The sequence below is a fragment of the Myotis davidii genome, unplaced genomic scaffold (assembly GCF_000327345.1).
Source record: "Myotis davidii unplaced genomic scaffold, ASM32734v1 scaffold9, whole genome shotgun sequence".
In the NCBI taxonomy this organism is placed as follows: Eukaryota; Metazoa; Chordata; class Mammalia; order Chiroptera; family Vespertilionidae; genus Myotis; species Myotis davidii.
The window spans coordinates 818,270-838,803 of record NW_006299435.1 but is presented as its reverse complement, the minus strand read 5'-3'; the positions used below and the strand labels follow the sequence as shown (position 1 = coordinate 838,803).

At 36.7% G+C, this 20,534-nt stretch overlaps 1 protein-coding gene across 4 annotated transcripts in view; it reads left to right on the top strand.

Moving 5' to 3' along the window:
• The window catches only part of ZNF148 (zinc finger protein 148), a 100,858-nt gene that overhangs the window by 55,603 nt on the left and 24,721 nt on the right, over positions 1 to 20,534 (top strand). For 3 of the 4 annotated variants that reach the window (XM_006775003.2, XM_015571319.1, XM_015571318.1), the window contains 3 exons: positions 5,684 to 5,809; positions 16,893 to 17,016; positions 18,110 to 18,193. In XM_006775003.2, coding sequence (XP_006775066.1) covers positions 5,684 to 5,809; positions 16,893 to 17,016; positions 18,110 to 18,193 — 334 coding nt within the window. Of the gene's footprint in view, positions 1 to 5,090; positions 5,140 to 5,683; positions 5,810 to 16,892; positions 17,017 to 18,109; positions 18,194 to 20,534 lie in introns of those variants that run through there. The other variant, XM_015571320.1, reaches the window with a different exon arrangement.

The following is a 20,534-nucleotide window of genomic DNA, read 5'->3' as shown; positions in this document are numbered from 1 at the left end:
GGGTATTAGCCTGGTCAGTGTGGCTCAGTGGTTGAGCATTGACCTCTGAACCAGGTTGTGGGCTTGGTCTCCAGTGGGGGACGTATGCGAGGTAACCAATTGGTGATGTTTATATCTCTCTCTCCCTCTTCCTTTCTGTATGAAATCAATAAAATATATTTAAAAAATAAATTTAAAATAAGGATATTAGCTGCTTATTGGATATATCATTGGCAAATATCTTTTTCCATTCAGTAGGTTGACTTTTCGTTTTGTTGATAGAGACCTTATATTTAAAATCTGTTCTCAGTGTCTGGCATTAGGCTCTACACATATTAGAATCTCAGTAAATTTAAAGCTTTTGTTGTGTTATTTTAGACTGAATTTTAGCATATGGCAGGCACTTACTGTTGAATAAATAAGTAAAGCTGTTACGAAAAGTACCAAAAAAGAATATCTTATTTTCAAATATCAAGATAATGTATAGGTTAGTTTTTAAATTGAATTTATTGGGGTGACATTGGCAAATAAAGTTATAAAGGTTTCAAGTACACAGTTCTGTAATACATCATCTGTATATTGTGTATTCACCAGCCCAAATCAAGTCTCCTTTTAGCACCATTTGTCACTCTCTTCTTTCCACGCCCCCCCACCCCCCACTCCCCTTTCCCTCTGATAATCACGATATTGTTGTCTGTGTCTATGGGTGTTGTGTGTGTGTGTTTTGCTTAATCCCTTCACCTTTTTTACCCAGCCCCGAAAGCAAGACAGTTCTTTCTTTTCTTTTTTTTTTATCAGAAATAGTGAAATAAGTATTGAAAAAGAAAGAATTATTCTTTGTTCTGGGCTTGAGTTATTAGTATTAGAATTAAGGAAAAGAATTTTTCATACAGAGAAGTCTATGTTTAAGGTTGGGAAAACATCAGAATAATTATGAGATATATTTTAGAACTAGCAAGAAAGAACCAGCTTTGACTATGGTAAGGAGTGAGGAAGTATTAATACTGTAGCACTCAAAGTTTTCTAAGGATGCTGAGGAAGAAGTTACATGAATGTAGAGGGAAGATATGACATGGGAGTCTTGCCTATCATCTTCCCCACTCTCATAGTGGGAGACCCCGAAGGAACTTCAATCTGTGGGTGAGTCTTAGAGTTTAAGTGGAGAAATGTCTGGGTTTAGTCAAATCTTATGAATGAAGGATGGGTAGGGTGTTTGTGACAGTGTTAATGGCAGCTCTGGTTTAGTAGTAACAGCTGCATTGAAATTTACCCCTCAAAGGTAGGCATGAGGTTTCACATGGGTCTAGGTAAAATAGCAAAACAAGTGATGGGGAAGAAACCAGTGGTTTTATTTTTGTTTTTATTTTAAAGTTAATTAATTATATTTTTAATCCTCACCTGAGAATATGTTTTTATTGATTTTAGAGAGAGAAGAAGAGAGAGGAGAGAGAGAAAAACATTGATGTCAGAGAAACATCCATCAGTTGCCATCCTGTATGCGCCCCAGCCGGGAATTGAACCCGAGACCTTTTGTGCATGGGATGATGCTTCAACCAACTGAGCCACACCGGCCAGGGCTATTTTTGTTTTTTAAGAAATTACCATACTTCCTAGTTTATTGTTTTCATGCTGCTTTAATAAATATGTTTTGAAAATCTAGCAAACCAGTCTTTTCAGATATCACTCAGGTGTAGATGCTTGCTTTGATTAATTACATTTCATTTTACATAGGTGAAAAGTAACACTTTAAAGAGAACTTCATTTTCTTTTAAAGGTAGTTCTCAAGAAAAGAGTAGGTAACTTATGGATGAATTAGTGTCTTTTTTGTTGTGCTTCTTCAGACTTTTTGTAACTCACTTTTTCTAGCTGTCTTATTATTATACCCATCACTTAAAGTTTTTGTATTTACTGACATCTTTTCTTTACACCTTAGACTGGACCATATACTTTAATGTGTAGTTGATTATGTTATATATAGAAGAGATTACTTTATTCTATTTATCAGCGATAGCCTATTGGAGCATTCTAAAAATATAACTTGCTATATGCCTATTAACATTCATAATGCTTTGATCCATTGATATATCTAGATTTGGGTCTGCTTTCACAATGTTAACAGTGTGCCTTGTATTTGAAAATGCAAGTACTACTTTCTATATATGTCAAAATAACTAATAGGCTCAGATACATTGTATTAATCTTGTTCACTGCATATAAAGGCTCATCCTTGGTTTGTGAATAATTGGTATTTCAGAACTTATTTGTGCATTTACCTTATGCTCCACTTGATACTTTTTCTAAAAGAGTTCTTGTTTCCCCTGTTTCTTATTGCCTCGTGCTATATTTTCATGGTTTCTTTGCAATCTGTAAGCTGACAGAAGTGTTGGAACTACTTTAGTGCTACTGCAAAATAGGACAGAGCAGTTCAACAGATGCTTATCGATGGTCTGCCATCATTTCTCCTTATCTCATATTTAGCCCAAGTTTGTCACTTATATTCCCATCACTTCAGATGGTAATAACATGTTTGAATGTTCCAAATAATGATACCAAAAGAAGCTTTAAAAAAATGATCACTAGTATTCTATAACCCGATGGAATTATTGGCTGAATAATCATTTACGTCATGTTTTTGTGCCGAGGTTCTCCTTGATTTGCGATTCTCATACTGCCTACATTCCAGGGATTTATGAAAGCTTTCAGTTCCTTATTTTATTAGTCTGAAATCCCGGTTTATGTTGCATTTTCCTCATGAATCTCACACACTGTATCTTCCAACTTTACACAATAAATCTGTAAGATGTTTATAATCTTTTGCATCTTTTAAAGTGTATTTTATTTATTTAATATTAATGTTCTATTTAAATTCTTTGTTGTTTAAAGTATTATTACACATGTCTCCTTTTTCCCCCATTGACCTCTCACCAGCCATTCCCACCTCCCAGCACATGCCCTCACCCCCTTACTGTCTGTGCCCATTGGTTATGCTTATATGCATGCATATAAGTCCTTTGATTGATCTCATACCCCCCCCCCCTTCCCTCTGAGGTTGGACAGTCTGTTCGATGCTTCTATGTCTTTGGATCTGTTTTTGTTCAGCAGTTTATGTTGTTCAATATATTCCACAATCAGTGAGATCATGTGATATTTATCGTTCTCTGACTGGCTTATTTTGCTTAGCATAATGCTCTCCAGGTCCATCCATGCTGTTGCAAATGGTAAGAGTTCCTTCTTTTTTATAGTGGCGTAGCATTCCATTGTGTAGATGTACCATAGTTTTTTAATCCACACATCTGCTGATGGGCACTTAGGCTTTAAAATGTATTTTTAAAATGTAGTCATTAGCACATTTTACTTCCTGGATTATTATCAAGGATTTTTTTTAAAGCTTATGAACAACATAAATTTATTTCTCATGTTCTGGAGGCTGGAAGTTTTAGATCAGGATGCCTGCATGTAAGGCGAGGGGCCTCTTTCAGATGAATCTTCTGGTGTCCTCACATGGTGCAAGGGTCAAGTGTTTTTTAAAATATGTAATCTTTAACATTTTTAAATATTTAATTTAAAAAGAGAGAGAGAGAGAGAGAGAGAGAGAGAGAGAGACACCAAGAGAGAGCGAAACAGAAACATCAATGATGAGAGAGAATCACTGATTGGCTCCTTTCTGCATGCCCCACATTGGGGATTGAGTCCGCAACCCAGGCATGTGCTGAGAATCAAACTGATCTCCTGGTTTCTAAGTTGACATGCAACCACTGAGCTACGCTGGCTGGGCAAAGATCAAGCATTTTTAATATTTCAACTCAGCTTCTTGAGTGAAAGTTTTTAGTTTTAAGATTCTTCTGTTTTCATTTCAAAGATAGATTGAAAATGTGGCAGTGGATGACTGAACACCATCAATTCCTTATGAGAATTGACACTACCATTAGTGACCTTAGAATCCTGTGTACATTAAAACCTCATATAAGGGACTAATTCAGGTGAGGGGTGTCTGTTAAAGCTGAAAGTCCATTCTGTATAATAAAAGGCTATTATGCAAATTGTACCTTCAACCGGGAGTTCGACCAGGGGGTGGGGCTGGCCAGCCAACAGCCTGCAACCCTCCCCTGGCCAGCCCCACCCTGATCATCCCCCCAATTGGGGGTAGGGCCGGCCAACCTCCCGCAGCCCCTCCCCCCAGCTGGCCCGGATCAATCAGCCCCGATTGGGGCTTGCTGGCCAGACCCTACCCTTGCACAAATTCATATGCCAGGCCTCTAGTTATATAATAAAGTATGTTTTCCAAATGGGTATATTAAAAATTTGACAAATTAGTTAATTTACCTGTTTTTACTTAGGTAGACACATTTGTGTCATTAAAATTAAGTATGAAAAAGTTTAATTTCACAGAAGAGTTTTCTGCATATATTACAGTAATTCTAAATATATACTGAATACGTCTGATAAGTGAGTCTACTCACTGGTCACTGTGAGTAAACACATGCACATGGCTAGGGCGTGGCTTAGCGTAGGCCAGAACATCATCCAGCACAAGCTAAAATTGCAGTAGAAAGTCACACCACTGCCACTCGAGATAACAGAACCAGTTACTACTTGAGAGTGGTGGGCGTGATCATTCACTACACATTGTTTATGAGCGGTGACTCTTGGATTTAATATATAGACTATAGTTGTAGATATGTAATATTTACATCGGTGAAATTACTACAGTGCTTTTACTATAACATATGGCCTATCTGCTAAAGTTTGTTAAAAATAACAGTGACTTAATAACAAAAAAATAACCTGTTAATTATAAGCAAATCTTGGATAAAAGCATTTTAAAATTAATAGGATGTTAATTTTCATCTATGACTTATGGACTGGAAATTTTGTCTGTTAAATCCAGAGTCCATTATATCTAGGTTGACAAAATTGAGGGTTTACTGTATTCTTTTTTAGGACAAACAGCTCTTCATATCTGTGAAAACTGAGATCTGAAGATAGATAATATTGTTGATATCTTAATTTTCTTGTAGTAGTTTTATATTTATTATGTAGTTAACATCATGCCTTGCACATAGCAGGCAGCCTAAAACCATATGCAGTTCCATAAACATATTTGGTAATGGTTTATTGGAGAAGCCAGGAAAATACTGGTGAAAAGTATTGTGCTTAAAGGTCATTGGATTTTCATTATTTGTCTTACCTTTCTTTTGATGTGATTACCTTTAGAATTTTGTTTTTTTCCTGGTATTTTATAAATTGAGAGACAGCCCATTGTGAAGTCAAAATACTCCTTTTATCGCTGACTATTTTGTTGATTTTTTTTTTTTTTTGGATTTAACCTTTTTAGTGTGCTTTTAACTTTAACATCACTTTTCTTAAATGTGGGAATGAAATTGATGTTTCTGTTGACTTCCACTTTATACTGGTAGGTCTTATAATCATCTTTTCCCAAGACTTCTTTATTATTTTTTTTCCAGATAATTGTTTGTAAAATCTTAGTTTATATACTCTTGATTCTTATTTTTCAGTTACCTATAAATGAATTCATTTATTCTTCAATGAGCTATTTACTTGCATACGCTCATAGATTATCCAGGGAGCCATATTTATGTAGGGTTAGCAAAGGATTAAACATGCAGTGTTGTTTTGGTGTGTTTTTTTTTTGTCACAGTGGACTTTATTTCTAAAATTGGCTTTCTTTTTTTTTTTTTAACAGATAAGTGTAAAGCAGGAAATTACTTTTACTGATGTATCTGAGCAACTGATGAGAGACAAAAAACAAATCAGAGAGCCAGTAGACTTACAGAAAAAGAAGAAACGGAAGCAACGTTCTCCTGCAAAAGTAAGAATATATTAAGGTGGTGGTCCCTAACCTATTAATCCCAAACTGTTGGTTAATCATATGGGCAGAAATGTGACTGGTCCATAAGGCAGCTATATAAAGTATCATATGGGTTAGTAAAGTTGGAATGTAGCATCAGCCTCACTAGGAGGAAGGGGTGCATGCCTGCATGGAGGTGGTGGGCCATTGCTTTAAATTTTTTCACTTTACTTTCACTATGTCTTTTTTCTAAAAGCAAACTTTTCTTCCCCCTTGTCTCTCTCTTTAAAATCTGGCAGATGGTTTGCAGTGGCCTGCTTTTCATTTATATTAATTTTACTTATTTTAATATTACGATTTTAGGAAAATTGAGTATCGATTTTTCATTAGAAAAAGGTTGTAAAATACCAGTATTAGAATAGAATGTAAGCCTAGCCAGTGTGGCTCAGTGGTTGAGTGTTGACCTATAAACCAGGAGGTCACAGTTCAATTCCCAGTCAGGGCACAGGCACATGCCTGAGTTTTGGGCTCAATCCGAGTAGGGGGCCTGCAGGAGGCAGCCGATGAATGATTCTCTCTCATCATTGATATTTCTCTCTCCCTCCCCCTCTCCTTTCCTCTCTGAAACCAATAAAAAGTATGTATATGAATAGAATGTAAGCTTCATGAGGACAGGGACTTCATTTTCTTCACAGGTATATCCCAAGAGCCTGGAATAGTAGACACAATTAGATACTCAATAAATACTTTTTGGGTATACTTTCTTCATATACTGAAGAAGGCTTTTTTAAAAAGATCATATTATAACATGACCTCTTTATTTTATTTTTATTTATTTATTTTTATTTTATTGATTTTTTACAGAGAGAAAGGGACAGGGATAGAGAGTCAGAAACATCGATGAGAGAGAAACATCGATCAGCTGCCTCCCGCACACTCCCCACTGGGCATGTGCTCACAACCAAGGCACATGCCCCTGACAGGAATCGAACCCGGGACCCTTGAGTCCGCAGACCGACGCTCTATCCACTGAGCCAAACCGGTCAGGGTGACCTCTTTAATTTTTGATGGCTAATTGTTTTTGCATATGTGATTTAAATTATAGTTATCATTTATATATTTGTACTAGAGGCCTGGTGCATGAAATTCATGCGGTGGGGAGGGAGGCTTTCCCTCAGCCCAGCTTGTACCCACTCCAATTGGACACCCCTTTCACAATCTGGGACTGCTGGCCCCTAACCACTCACCTGCCTGCCTGCCTGATCACCCCTAACCTCTCTGCCTGCCTGCCTGATCGCCCCTAACTGCCCTCCCCTGCCAGCCTGATCTGGCCCCTAACTGTTCTCCCCTGCCGGCCTGACCACCCCTAACTGCCTCTGCCTGCCTGATCGCCCCTAACTGCCCTCCCCTGCCAGCCTGATCTGGCCCCTAACTGTTCTCCCCTGCCGGCCTGACCACCCCTAACTGCCTCTGCCTGCCTGATCGCCCCTAACTGCCCTCTCCTGCCAGCCTGATCTTGCCCCTAATTGCACTTCCCTGCTGGCCTGATCACCCCTAACTGCCCTCTCCTGCCAACCTGATCTCCTAACTGCCCTTCCCTGCAGGCCTGATCTTGCCCCCAGCTGCCCTCCTCTGCCAGCCAATTTGGTTCTGATTAGTCAATTTCTATGCCAGTGTCAAAAGCTCCGCCTCCTAAGCAGCATTTGGCTCCTTATATTCACCCAGATTTGGTTCTGATTGGTCAGTTTCTATGCCAGCCATCATCTCTGGGCCTATCAACGGGGCCTGATCAGAAAGGTGGGTCTGATCAGCAGCCCTGGTGGAGGCCTAAGAAATGGAGGCCCAGCTGTTGGCCTGGCCAGGAGAGAAAAATAGGCAAGTTCTGATCAACGGCTGCCACAGAAGCTATGGATCAGACCCTGCCTCTCTCTCTGCAGGCCTCTGTCCAGGCCTGATCCGCAGCCCCCTAGGCAGTCAGTGCTGGGTCGAGGCACTACTGGGTCGCTATGGCAACCCAGCACTGACTTCTGGTCTAGTGGAGCCTTCAGTCATTACAACCCTGGCTCTTTATTATATAGATACTTTTGGACTCCCAGGGCTATGCTGGGACCAGTTGGTACTGGCTTGCCAGAGCTAATTGCTAAGTTTTCAGGAATTTTGCAAGCCAGGGCTAAAACCATTGGTAGATTAAAATTAGCCACAGTGAGAATAATTACACAACGGAAATCATTAAACCCTTCCCAGTCCCATGACTTCTTAACCTGTTGTTAAACATTTACCTACATACCACTGCTTTTTGGATACATAAGTGTGCCTGTTAGAGAAAAGTTTGAAAAATACAGAGATTAAAATAACCCATAGTCATGTTTCCTAGAGATTAACTACCTTAGTTTTCTGCCATATTCCCTTTCTATTTTCAAATTTGTAGATATGTAGAATTTCCAGATTTTTAACACTTGAAGTGTGTAAGCTATTTTTACATTTAAAGTTATTAATGGTTTTATAAGGATATTATTAGTTACATAATTTTATTTTGTCATATGGTGATGCTCACAGCCTATGGTTTGCATCCCATGTATGATTGGGGCAGCCAGGTTCACCTAATTGTGCCTTCCACCCCCCACAGTTGGCTGGTGAGGCTCTATGGGGCCTTTTGGTGGTGATGTTGGCTCCTTTGACCTACATTTGGACATCACACCCTAGCCTAAAGGCCCAGGCACTAACCCCCTGCTACTGTCCTGGCCAGACCTTGGCTTTAGCATCAGCTGTCCCATGTGTCTTGCCCAGATCTTGAAGACTTCCACACTGTGTGGACTCTTACAGGCAACAGATAGCCCCTTTGGTAGTTGCCTGGGTCATAGCAGCCCCAAACCTTTCCTCGGGATATGCCTGCAGGATGTATGTCGTACCCATGGCCAGCACTTGTGCCTCTGTGATGCCCTCACAGCCTATACGGCAGCCTGCCAGGAGACTGGGATCCCCATGGTACCATGGAGCAGCCCACACTTTACCATGAGTGCTCTTGCTGGGTCTGAGATACATCCAAGCAGGTTGTGGGCTGACAGGAAGAGCCTTGTCTCCTGATGGGGGATCAGAAAAGTCCTAACATATGAATGGATTTGGCTGAGGAGAGTGTATGGGAAGAAAATCCAAGGGAAAGGGAACTGTGATTGCGAAGATCTGGAGGTTGGAAAATATCAGTGGGAAGCTACCCTGACTGGGGCAGGAGGTAATCGGATTATGTGAACCCTGAGAAGAAGAAGAAAAAGGGCACCTACTAAGAAGGGCTCCTGGTGGCTAATTGAGCTCAAAGAAAAAAAGTAACCTTTTTTGCACAAGGGCCTCTTACACAGAGTGCACTTCACGGAGAAGCCTCTGCACATTAAACTGCCTGCCTGCCTACAGTGTCTACATAATATTCTTTTGATATATCACATGATATTCAATGATTGCTTTATTGTTGGAAAGTTGTATTCTCTTTGTCTTCATTTTAAATCATGCTGGACTTCAAATGTTTGTATATAGATATTTGTGCACTCCTGAATCATAGGGCATGAACTTAAAAATTTTTTTTTAAATATATTTATTGATTTCAGAGAGGAAGGGAGAGGGAGAAAGAGAAACAATGATGAGAGTGAATCATTGATTGGCTGCCTCCTGCATGCCCCACACTTGGGGATCGAGCCTGAAACCTGAACATGTGCCCTGACTGGGAATCTAACCATGACCTCCTGGTTCGTAGGTTGATGCTCAACGGCTGAGCCACATTGTCTAGGCATAAAAAGGTTTCTTGATAATGTTACTCCTTCCAGAAATGTACCAGTTGCTACCTGCAGTGGCCTGAGGTGTGTCTGTCATCAGCCTTGAGTATGAGACTTTTGCTTTTTTTTGTAGTTTAAGATGGGCATCTCAGTATAGTTTAAATTTTAATTTCTTTAGTTACCGGTCATACTAAATTTGTTGGGTGGTGTGGCTTTTTTTTCATAATCATTGGCATTTTATATTTCATGTTTTCTGAAATCTCTCCCTCCTCTTTTCTTGGGGTTAATGTTTTTCTGAGCAATTTATATGATATTTTTTGTTTTTTATGTTAACGAATAAATCAGGTTCTCCATTACAGAACAATACCAGGTTTGGAGGGAAAAACAAATTTCTAAAATGATTGTGATAGTGATTATGCTACTTTGGGTTCACTGCTGATCTATGAGGAATTTATTTCAAGTCTAAAAACACCATAATATATGTAAATGCTACATTTTCTTTGGTATTTTATTACCATGTTTTTCTGGTACTATTCTTGAGTATTATGTGTTCTGAAATTCTGACTAAAACGCAGACTATTATAGTAGAGTGTATTTGGTAGTTCGTTCTAGGTGTTTCTAAGTATAGATCAGATTTTTAGAGAGTTTAATCTATTTTGCTTTTTATTTGAGATAAATTCGTTTATAATGTATTATTTTAATATCTAAAGGTATTATTTTAGTATTCTTATAATCTCTGCAGTTGCTAGATGAAAGATTTGGCCTAGTCTAAGTATATTTTAATATAAGAAGGTATTTGGGGCCAGTCTTTTCAGGGAATTCTTAGGAAGGTGAAATGACCAGAAATAATGTATAACAGACAAGGGTGTGAGAATAACAAAATCAATTATTTTAAAATTGTTTTGACATGTTACATATAGTGGGACAGAAGGTGGTTGTGGACTGTTTTTAACACAGGTCTGCAGTCTCCAGATAAATGGTTTTTGTATCTGGAGTTTTGGGACTTTGAGGCATAGCCAATGAGTTATTTTACATTTTCTCGGGCATGTATTTAAAATTCGTACTTCTGATTTTTCATTAAACTCTTTCTGCCCTTTTGTATGAAAAGCAAGGGAAGCTTATCTCATGTTTATAAATGATTGTGCTGCTTGTTTTATGTTTCTTAAAAATAATTTGAAATTTATCAAAGAATTATAATTTATTATGCTTAGAAGGCTCCACTCTACCCCATCACCTTTCCCAAATCTTGAACTTTGCCATTGTGAATACTTTGATATGTGTCACGTTAGATTGGGGATCTGTATGGCAAATACTACTAAAGTAATGTGATAGAATTCCAGTAAAAATATTAGAGCTTCTAATACCCACATAACTGTGGCTCCCTTCCAGGTAAGCTTTGTGGTGTGAAGTATTGTATTGTTAGGTCATCTTCAGCTGCCATGGATTTTAATTGCTATCTCAGCTTTTGTTATATGGAAAAGTTTAGTCATCTTAAGGTAGATTTGATACTTGCAAAGTTGCCAAAATCCATTTGGAATCATGTCTGTAAAAGAAGAGGGTAACCAAGTTAGGGAATGTTATCTAGGTCAAGTTATTAGATACTATCATGGAATAAGGTGTTTTATGAAAGTAAACTTTTCACATAACAAAAGTTTGTCACTTTTATTCTTTTTAAATGTATTTTTATTGATTTCAGAGCGGAAGGAAGAGGTAGAGAGAGATAGAAACATCAGTGATAAGAGAGGATCATTGATTGGCTGCCTCCTGCATGCCCCCTACTGGGGATTGATCCTGCAACCACAACCTGGGCATGTATCCTTGACCAGAATGGAACCCAGGACCCTTTAGTCCGAAGGCCAATGCTCTATCCATTGAGCCAAACTGGCTAGGTCAAAAAGCTTGTCACTTTTAAATGTCAAGCTTAATTTTATATTAGCCACTTTAATGGAAATCTTTAATGTGTTGTTTTCTTTTTAAATATAGTGCATTTGAACATGACTCAGCTTTTAGTTAATGTTGTAAACATTTTTTATGTTACGTATTGTAATAAGTCCTCTGGGAGGACTGAGACATTAGGGCTCTCCCCCCCCCCATCCTGTAAACTATTGATTGCTAGATTTTGTTTCTTGACTACTTATAATAGCTTAGCTGTCTCATTCCTTAATGACATGCTGTTTATTTTTACATTGTTATACCTATGTGACCACTTAACATTATATTCCATTGCCCCTTTTAGTCTGTTTTGTTTTGTTGTGGATTAGGACTACTGAGCACTAAGGTTATTAGAAATGTGTGAAAAGTCTCAGTGGACTTAATTCCATCTCAGTGCATACCTGTCAGTGGCTCTCCATCTTGGCTCTGCATTAGAATCACCCGTAGAGATTTTCCAGTTATGTAGTCAGGCCCCATTCCTATTGGTTCTTATTCAGTGATTTCCATTTATACTTTTGAGTCCAAGGTGATTGTGATTTATGTTAAAGCTTGAGAATCTCAAGTCTTGATAGTAGAAGTTTTTGGAGAAAATGAGGTATTATCATCTGACTTTGCTATTGACTTGTTAGGTGCTTAGGAGATAACGATTTCCACCCCAGAAGATTTTATGAGGATTATTGAGTTAACGATGAACTCTAAGAATACTTTTCAGTAAAATATGACAATATTTTCTTAATCCAGTATTATATACATTTTATAGGTCTTTCAAAATCCCTAGTAATTTAAAGAAATAGAGCAGGGCACTTTTTAATTACTTCTCCTTATTTTGAAATGTATCTTCTTTTTTACTCTCAACAAATAATTTTCATGTCTATGATATGCCAGGATCTCTTTCCAAATAAAGGAACTGGGTTTGTTTGTTATAACACTGTAGGTAGTCTGAATAAAAATTGATTATTCAAAGTTAGGCTCAACTCAGGAAGGCAGAGCATAGTCCACAAATCAGACTGATTATAAATTATATAAAGAATCCTTTCCTGGCAATTTATTGTACATCATTGGTTCCCAGGAAAGATTTGTGATTTAATATAAAAAAAGATTTAAAATTGAATGATATAAAATGAGGAAAATTTAATTAAAAGCAGCAGAGAAGTAGATATACTAGGCATTTTTTTATATATTGTCCTTATATGCTAACGTGATTGTGGAAGAAGTGGCTTTGAAGATGAGTACTGATTGTAAGACTGGGGGTGGAAATAGGAAATAATACTTAAGAGAAAAATGAAGAAAATTAGTAAAAGAAGGTATTAGTATTTTATTTATATAATTTTCCCATGGAGTTATATATACTGAGTAAAAAATTTTTTTTTCACAGAACTGAACTTCAATTTAAAAATATTTGATTCAAATCTTTTTTTAAAAATGTCATATACATTTCTGACTAATACTTAGAAAATATGAGAAACAGAGCCTTTTCTAAAATTCAGGGTCGTTATGTTGAACATCTGTTATTGTACCATGCTTATGATACCATGTATTTTATGATCTGGCACTGTCAAAAGCTTGCTATTTAAAAATGAAATTTGGTAATATGTAAAATCTACTGAGAGACAATAAAAATCCTGAAGAATGAAAGAAAGTGACAATGTGAGGATGGGATTTTAGAAATAACTAAGACGGTTAAAATATGGTGGCTATTGCTCTGGCTGACTTTGTTATTTTATTGTATGACTTTGGGGATGAATTGTTCTTCCATTTCTATTTGGATTTGAAGAATAAAGAGAATTTTAGAAGATCTCTCTTCCCACCCCATTTCAGTAAAATAACTGATAGTGGGTGAGAAATTTAAACTGTTTTCTCTAAATTGTCTTTTGATGGTTTAGAGATTTAGATTGATTTAAGAATGTATGATAAAATATATAATTGTTATTTTAAAATATGCTTTAATGATTTTAGTAGTTCATAGTTGTAATATATTTAGCATAGAATGGGAAAATCTCCACCTTTTAAGAGAGCAAAACTTCTTATTAAGGGGTGTCCGGTTTCAGTTATTCAGTGGCACTAACACTTGACAGAAAAATCTCTGAATTGAATAGGCAGAGTTTAGTGCTTTGCCTGACTAAATAAAGTTGGCATATTATTTAAGATTAGTCACTATGTATGTATAGGTAACTAGCTGGGAATACATTTGGCTCAGAACAAAAACATACCTTCTAATGGACCATGAGATAAAGAGAGCAGATTAGTTGAGTTCTATTTGACAGTGAAAAATTCTATTTTAAATTTATTAAACAATTAAGAAAAATACCAGCATGTTGAGTATTATTTATACTATTACTATTTTCTCCCCTCTTGATAATGCCTGATTACTTTTTCTTTATTATATACCATTTTCTTCAAAAGTATTAGTGACAGGAGGCAAGATAAATCATGTGGAGATATAAAAGACACCTTAGAATTTAAATTTCAAATTCTTCAGTTATAATGTTCTTTTGTTGAAGGGAAAAAGAAAAACAATCACATTCTACTAAAAGATCTGGAAAAAGGGGTGTGAACAAGAAAAAAGAAGCTAAATCTATATCAAAGAAGAAAATTTTGCCTGTATCGATTTGCCACTTCTGTTCCACTAAGGGACTTTGTTCTTTGCATACTCACCTCTCTGTGGCACTACTTAGTGACTCAGAAAAATTGAAAAGTACTACTTCTTGCACAAAATTTTAAGAATAAACTGGTAAGCTTGTGAGGATGTTTGGTATGGATAGCAGGTAGCCACATCAATAGACATGTATAGGGTCTCACTATGTTCCAGACACCATTTTGGACCTTGAGTTTATAGTGGTGAGTAAAACAGACAAAGCTAGGTAATTACATTTAAAACAGATTACAAATTTGAAGAGGCACTGGTGGTAATCTGAGGCAAGGTGAATTTTACTTTGTGTCCTTTATGCAAAGATATTTGTTACTGTAGTCTAAAAAGAAAAGGAAAAAAAGGTAATTAAATATAAAATGCCTAAGAATTTGATTTTACTGTCTTTGAACTTTATAAATATGCTAAATTTTTTAGTCTGCTATTCACAAGCCAGTGTTAGCTGTTTCATCCGTAAATCCACCTTGAATTAAAGCTTGAATCCACAGTGAAAGGCAGCATTACTTCTACTTACAGACAACAATGACGTAGAACTCCTTAACTCTTCATAAAAGGGCTTTGTACTGATTAGGATTACATCCGTTTCACATTAAGAAACTTGGGCCAGATTTGTTCCTGACAAAGCCTTTCCTTGCAGTAGCTCTGTATGCCACAGAAAGCCACTGAACTGCCTTTTTTTTTTTTTTTTTGAAACATGGGTCTTCTTCTTAACATATGTGATAAAATATCGTAGTATATTGTTTTTCTATTTTATATAAAATGCTTAATTTTTTTAAGTTAGAAATATTTTGAGTCATATTTTAAAACTTTTTGTGTTTTTGTTGTTTTGCACAATGTTAACTTGCATTTTATTTTGTGACTTAGAAGGCTTGAAAAAATTTTAAACTGACTAGCGATGAAACTTCATTCTCACTGACTCTTCAGGAAGCTGTGACACCCACTTCCGTTCCACTGCCAAATGTTTCCCTCTGACTTTTGTGCATAAACTTGGAAGCATTGTTGACCACATTGGCAGTTTGCCCAGAACCCGAGTGGCCTGTATAATTGGCATTATAATTACCATTGATTTACATACAGTGTGGGTGAATTGTCTTCCTAAATTTAAAGTAAAAATATATTTTTAAAAATGTAAAGCCTCTTTTCCTTATCTACTCCCTTTTTCTAGTGTTGAGAAGTGATCATGGCTGTGCATTTACAGGCCCCAACCAGTTTCCAAAGGCCTTTGTATTCTTAAGAGGTTTCCTAGATTTCTCCATCCTGTGTGGACTCAGCTCCTTGCTCCCACTCTTTATGCCCCACTTCCAATATTGCTTGCCTCTCACTTGCCAGGCTCCTCTTGAACTTATCTCCTAGCTTTATTTGCTTATCTTCAAATCATGTTCTGCCATCTCTCTTCTCTCCTCAGTAACAAAAAAAGGGATCATTGATTATTTTCACTCTGCCACTTGTCTGATGAGGGAGGTAGTTTAATGTTGCTCGTTGAACAAATGGTTGATAAATTGGAATACATGAAACCTAAATGTGGCTTCTCTCAGGCACTGTCCAGACCATAATGTTCTCAACCTTAAGAAGCCCAGGGAGATAAGGTTGCTTTCTTTGTCAGCTATCTTCCTTTCCCATACCCATTCAAATTTATTTATCTAACAAATATTTTTAGGAATATGCTTAATAATAGTTTAGTAGTCCTTAAAGATGCTGGATTGAACCAGACTCTAAATTCTATCCTTGGATGACTTGAAAACTTTGTTTTCTCATCTTAAAAAAAAAAAAGAGAGAGGAAAATGTAATAGGTAAGCATTTATGTTGGTTTAGAAAAGTGTATTAAATATATTCAGTGTAAAGTCGCTCTCCCACCTTATCTCCTACCTGCTTTGTTCCCCAGCCATCACAACTGAGGTTATATACATTTTATGTACATCCTTCTCAAGTAGTTTTTATGTATATACAAACAAAATATACATATACCTATGTTACTTTCATATACAAAAATAGAAGAATTATATATTGGATTCTAAACCTTGCTTTTTATTTGTTTAGTTAATTATTTAATCAATCCTCACCCAAGGATGTTTTTCCCATTGATTTTTAGAAAGAATGGAAGGGAGGGGGAGAAACACAGAGAGAGACACATTGCTGTAAGAGAGACACAATGATTGGTTTGCCTCCCGCATGTGCCCCAGGATGGAGCCTGTAACCAAGGTACGTGCCCTTGACTGGAATCAAACCCAGGATCCTTTAGTCAACTGATGCTCTATCCACTGAGCCAAACTCACTAGGGCTAACCCTGGCTTTTTTTTTACTTAGTAAATCCTGGACCTCTTTCCATTATAAATAATAGCTTTCTCATTTTACTTTATGGCCGTGTAATATTAAATTGTATACATTCTTGTGACTTACTTAACCAGTCCTATACTGATTGATATTTATACTATTTCTAAAACATAAGACTTTTGTTCTGCGTGAGAATTTGAAATTGAAAATAAAACTATACTCACGCTAACAGAACACTTAAGCACTCTTAGACACCAGCGTTTGAAAACTAGCTTCTAAGGTTTTATTAGTGATCTTTACCCATTCTGAGTCACACTATTCTTTACAGTTAATGATAACATTATTCTAACAGCCTTTTCAAAATTATTAGGAAAAAATATTTCATAATCATTGGTGACCATTGTTTGCATTAAAAGGCATTATTTTTTTATAAATTAGTGTTACGTTTTTAAAACTTCTTTCTTTTGTTTTTTGCCCTTTTTTTTTGGACTAGATTCTTACAATAAATGAGGATGGATCACTTGGTTTGAAAACCCCTAAATCTCATGTTTGTGAGCACTGCAATGCTGCCTTTAGAACGAACTATCACTTACAGAGACATGTCTTCATTCATACAGGTATTTCTTGAATTAAAATGGGCTTACGGCCATTAAAATTACCTTTGCTATTTTCATCTTTGTGTAAATGTCATTCATTCCTAAGACCATAGCTAACCTGGCATTTCAAATTAGAGATTTCATAAGGCCAGAATGTCAGAAGGAAACCAGAGAAAACTTTAAATGAGAAAACAATTAGCATGGATGTGCAATATTAATTAATCTTAATTGGACACTTAATATGGCTTAATGTGTTCATTTTAGCTAGAGAAACAGTTAAAGCATGTATTATTGAAAGCCTGTCAGCATTTATTTTTCTAGGTAAGACATCTAGAAAGAGTTTGAAATATGAATTTGGGAATCGAAGATTAAAAATGATAATTAACATGAAGTTGTAGAGGGCAGAACTAAAAGACTAGATCTTTGTGGGAACAGATTAGACATGTAGATTGAATTAAGGGGGTGGTGGGGGAGAAAGTAATAAGGTCATTTTGATGAACTAGGAAAATACTGTTGTCCCAGAAGACAAAAATAGAATACCAAACAGAATATGATCAACAGTGGTACAACCTTCAGAGAGGTTAGAGACCTGAGAAATGAACACATTAGAATAAATAGCAAGGAGATAATGAGTAGTTTTTAAGAAAGTAGAATGTAGGGTTAAAGCACAAGTTTGAGATACAGGATAAACTTCTCTTTTAAGAAGGTGTGGTAAATGAATGGAAGAAAGTAAAGAAGGAAGGTTTCAGGATTTCTGGAAAGTTTCTTTGCACAGAGCAGACCAAAGAATACTTTCCTTAAAAGGACAAGCTCCAGCAGAGAGGAAACATTTGAAGGATGTTTAGAAAGTGCTGAAGGTTCTAGAGAAAATAAGTAAGGCATAAAGTGATGGTTGGCCACAGAGAACAATGTGGGTGGGTCTTCTGCAGATAAAAAGGAAGAAAAGATATTTAAGACACTAGATAGCCTGTAAAATTCTGTTAAATTAATGAACAATTTAAAACATTTGTATGGATAGTTTGGAATTTTCCAGAATTTGAGCTTCTAAGATTTATCTTTCCTATAAACTGTGTTTTATCCGGTAACTAATTTGTGGATGTGAAATTATTTTAAGGCGAAAAACCATTTCAATGTAGTCAATGTGACATGCGTTTCATACAGAAGTACCTGCTACAGAGACATGAGAAGATTCATACTGGTGAGTGTTGCCACCCTTACTAGGGTCATTAAAATTGCCATTTCAGATTAGGGAAGGATTTTTCATGAGTAACAACAGCTTGTTGCCACTTTCATTGATTGGTTTTGTTTCTAAAGAGTATATATTATAGCTCATCTTTTTTTCTTCTTTTAATAAATCAATATTAACTATTAAGATTTGTCTTTAGTGTCCAAGCCCAATAATTACCTTGAAAATGGTTTCTAATAACTTAAAATAATTTTAAAATGACAAAAGGAAGTTTTTGTGAAATAGCTGTTTCCTTAGATGTTTAATAAGTTTATAGTAGGTAAAATTATCATTTACATTTATTGGGGACAGGAGCAAAATGTCTGAACCCTAAGATAGCAATACCATTTTTCTTACTGTTTCATGTATTTACCTTGCTATATCAAGAAAGTTGTAATCCTAATAAGTTGGAAACTGTCAGTTTTTCAGTTAAGTTGTTAATGATTTAGAAACAAATATTTTGTAAGGTCAATGTAAAGGAACCCACTTTATTTATTTACTTTTAAAATATATTTTTATTGACTTTGGAGAGGAAGGGAGAGGGAGAGAAAGATAGAAGCATCAGTGATGAGAGAGAATCATTGATCGGCTGCCTCCTTGCACACCCCAAACTGTGGACTGAGCTGCAATCTGGGCATGCACCCTGACCAGGAATTGAACCCTGGCCTCCTGGTTCATAGGTTGGTGCTAAATCACTGAGCCACAGTGGAAGGGCAGGAACCCATATTAGTGCAAACATTTATTTATTTATTTATTATTAGTTTTATATGTAATCTTGATTTAGTAGACTGCTAACTTTTGACTTTTGAGGTCTCTAAACATGGTAAAAAGCTTTTCTTTAGAATTTGTTTTCATTGTTTTGCTTTCTGATATAAAAGTAGAGTTGGTTAATTTGTGTAACTTTAATTCTTACATTTAAATAGGATTGAGAATGATGGTGATAATATATGAATATGAAAAATATTAAAGTGCTTCATATTTCTCTATATTGAGTACTCAAGCAAGTACCTGCTTGGTGTTGTTATTTAGATGTGTTCTCATGGTATTTGCAGTACCTGTGAAAGGGGAGCCTTAGATAGTTTGTCCTGTAGAAAAGCAACCTTTTTTGCCCAATAACTTTCCTTACCTTTCTTTGCCCCTAACAAGAAGCATGAATTTGGCTTCTTCATAGTAAAACTTCAACTATGCAGCATATTTGTATGCTTTGATGTTCTACTTTTCAAAGATGATTATGCACACCACCCGTTTCCGTTTCTTAAGTAAACATTTATTTGTCACTTCCAGATGAAAGGGAGTATATTAGGCACTTTTGGAAAAAGAACAACATTTTTTATTTTATTATGACTTATAGCTAAATTTCTATATAATAATAAAACCTGATCTGATAATGATAAGTGAAAATGGTTAACTATTTTTCTATGTTCTTATACCTATTAGATTTTGATGACTCATTCATTCAACAAAATGTTACTGAGCCTTCAGTATTCTTTAGGTATTAGAAATACAGAGGTCATACAAGAAAGTTTCCTTGGAGTTTACATTCTAATGGTAGAGATATATATATGAACAGGCACTGTGTTATAATAAATGGTGTAAAGTTTTATACAAAACTAGAGGCCTGGTGCACAAAATTTGTGCATGGGGTGTGGAGGGCGTGTCCCTCAGCCCGGCATGCACCCTCTGCAATCCAGGACCCCTCAGGGGATGTCCGACTGCAGGTTTAGGCCCCATTCCTTCAAGGATGGGGCATAACCCGGCAGTCGGACATCCCCCTCACAATCCAGGACCGCTGGCCCCTAACTGCTTGCCTGCCTACTGGCTTGATTGCCGCCTAACCACTCTCCTGCCGGCCTGATGGCCCCCAATTGCCCTCCCCTGCTGGCCTCATGACCCCTAACTGCCTCTGCCTCTTCCTCGGCCCCCACCACTGTGGCTTTGTCCGGAAAGAAGTCAGAAGATGTTTGGAAGATGTCCGGTCTCCTGGTCTAATTAGGATATTACCCTTTTATTAGTATAGATGCTATTGTACCCTGAGGAAGAGCTAAATGTGCTCTTTGTTAAAGGTTACATGGGGAAGGCACCACACAAAAACTATAGGAGGCCCAGTTGAGAGAAAGAGAGAGAGAGAGAGAGAGAGAAAGAGAAAGAGAACCAAAAAAAAAAAGATTTTTGAAACAGTGCTTACTCTTATTGCATGCACTCTGCTGTTTCCTATTTTGTTCTAGTAAATTTGTTTCTAAAAGTGCTGGTCACAATCCTGTCATCTCACTCTTTAGGGAAACAACTATGCTAGGCTATGGGGTATCTTTTTTGT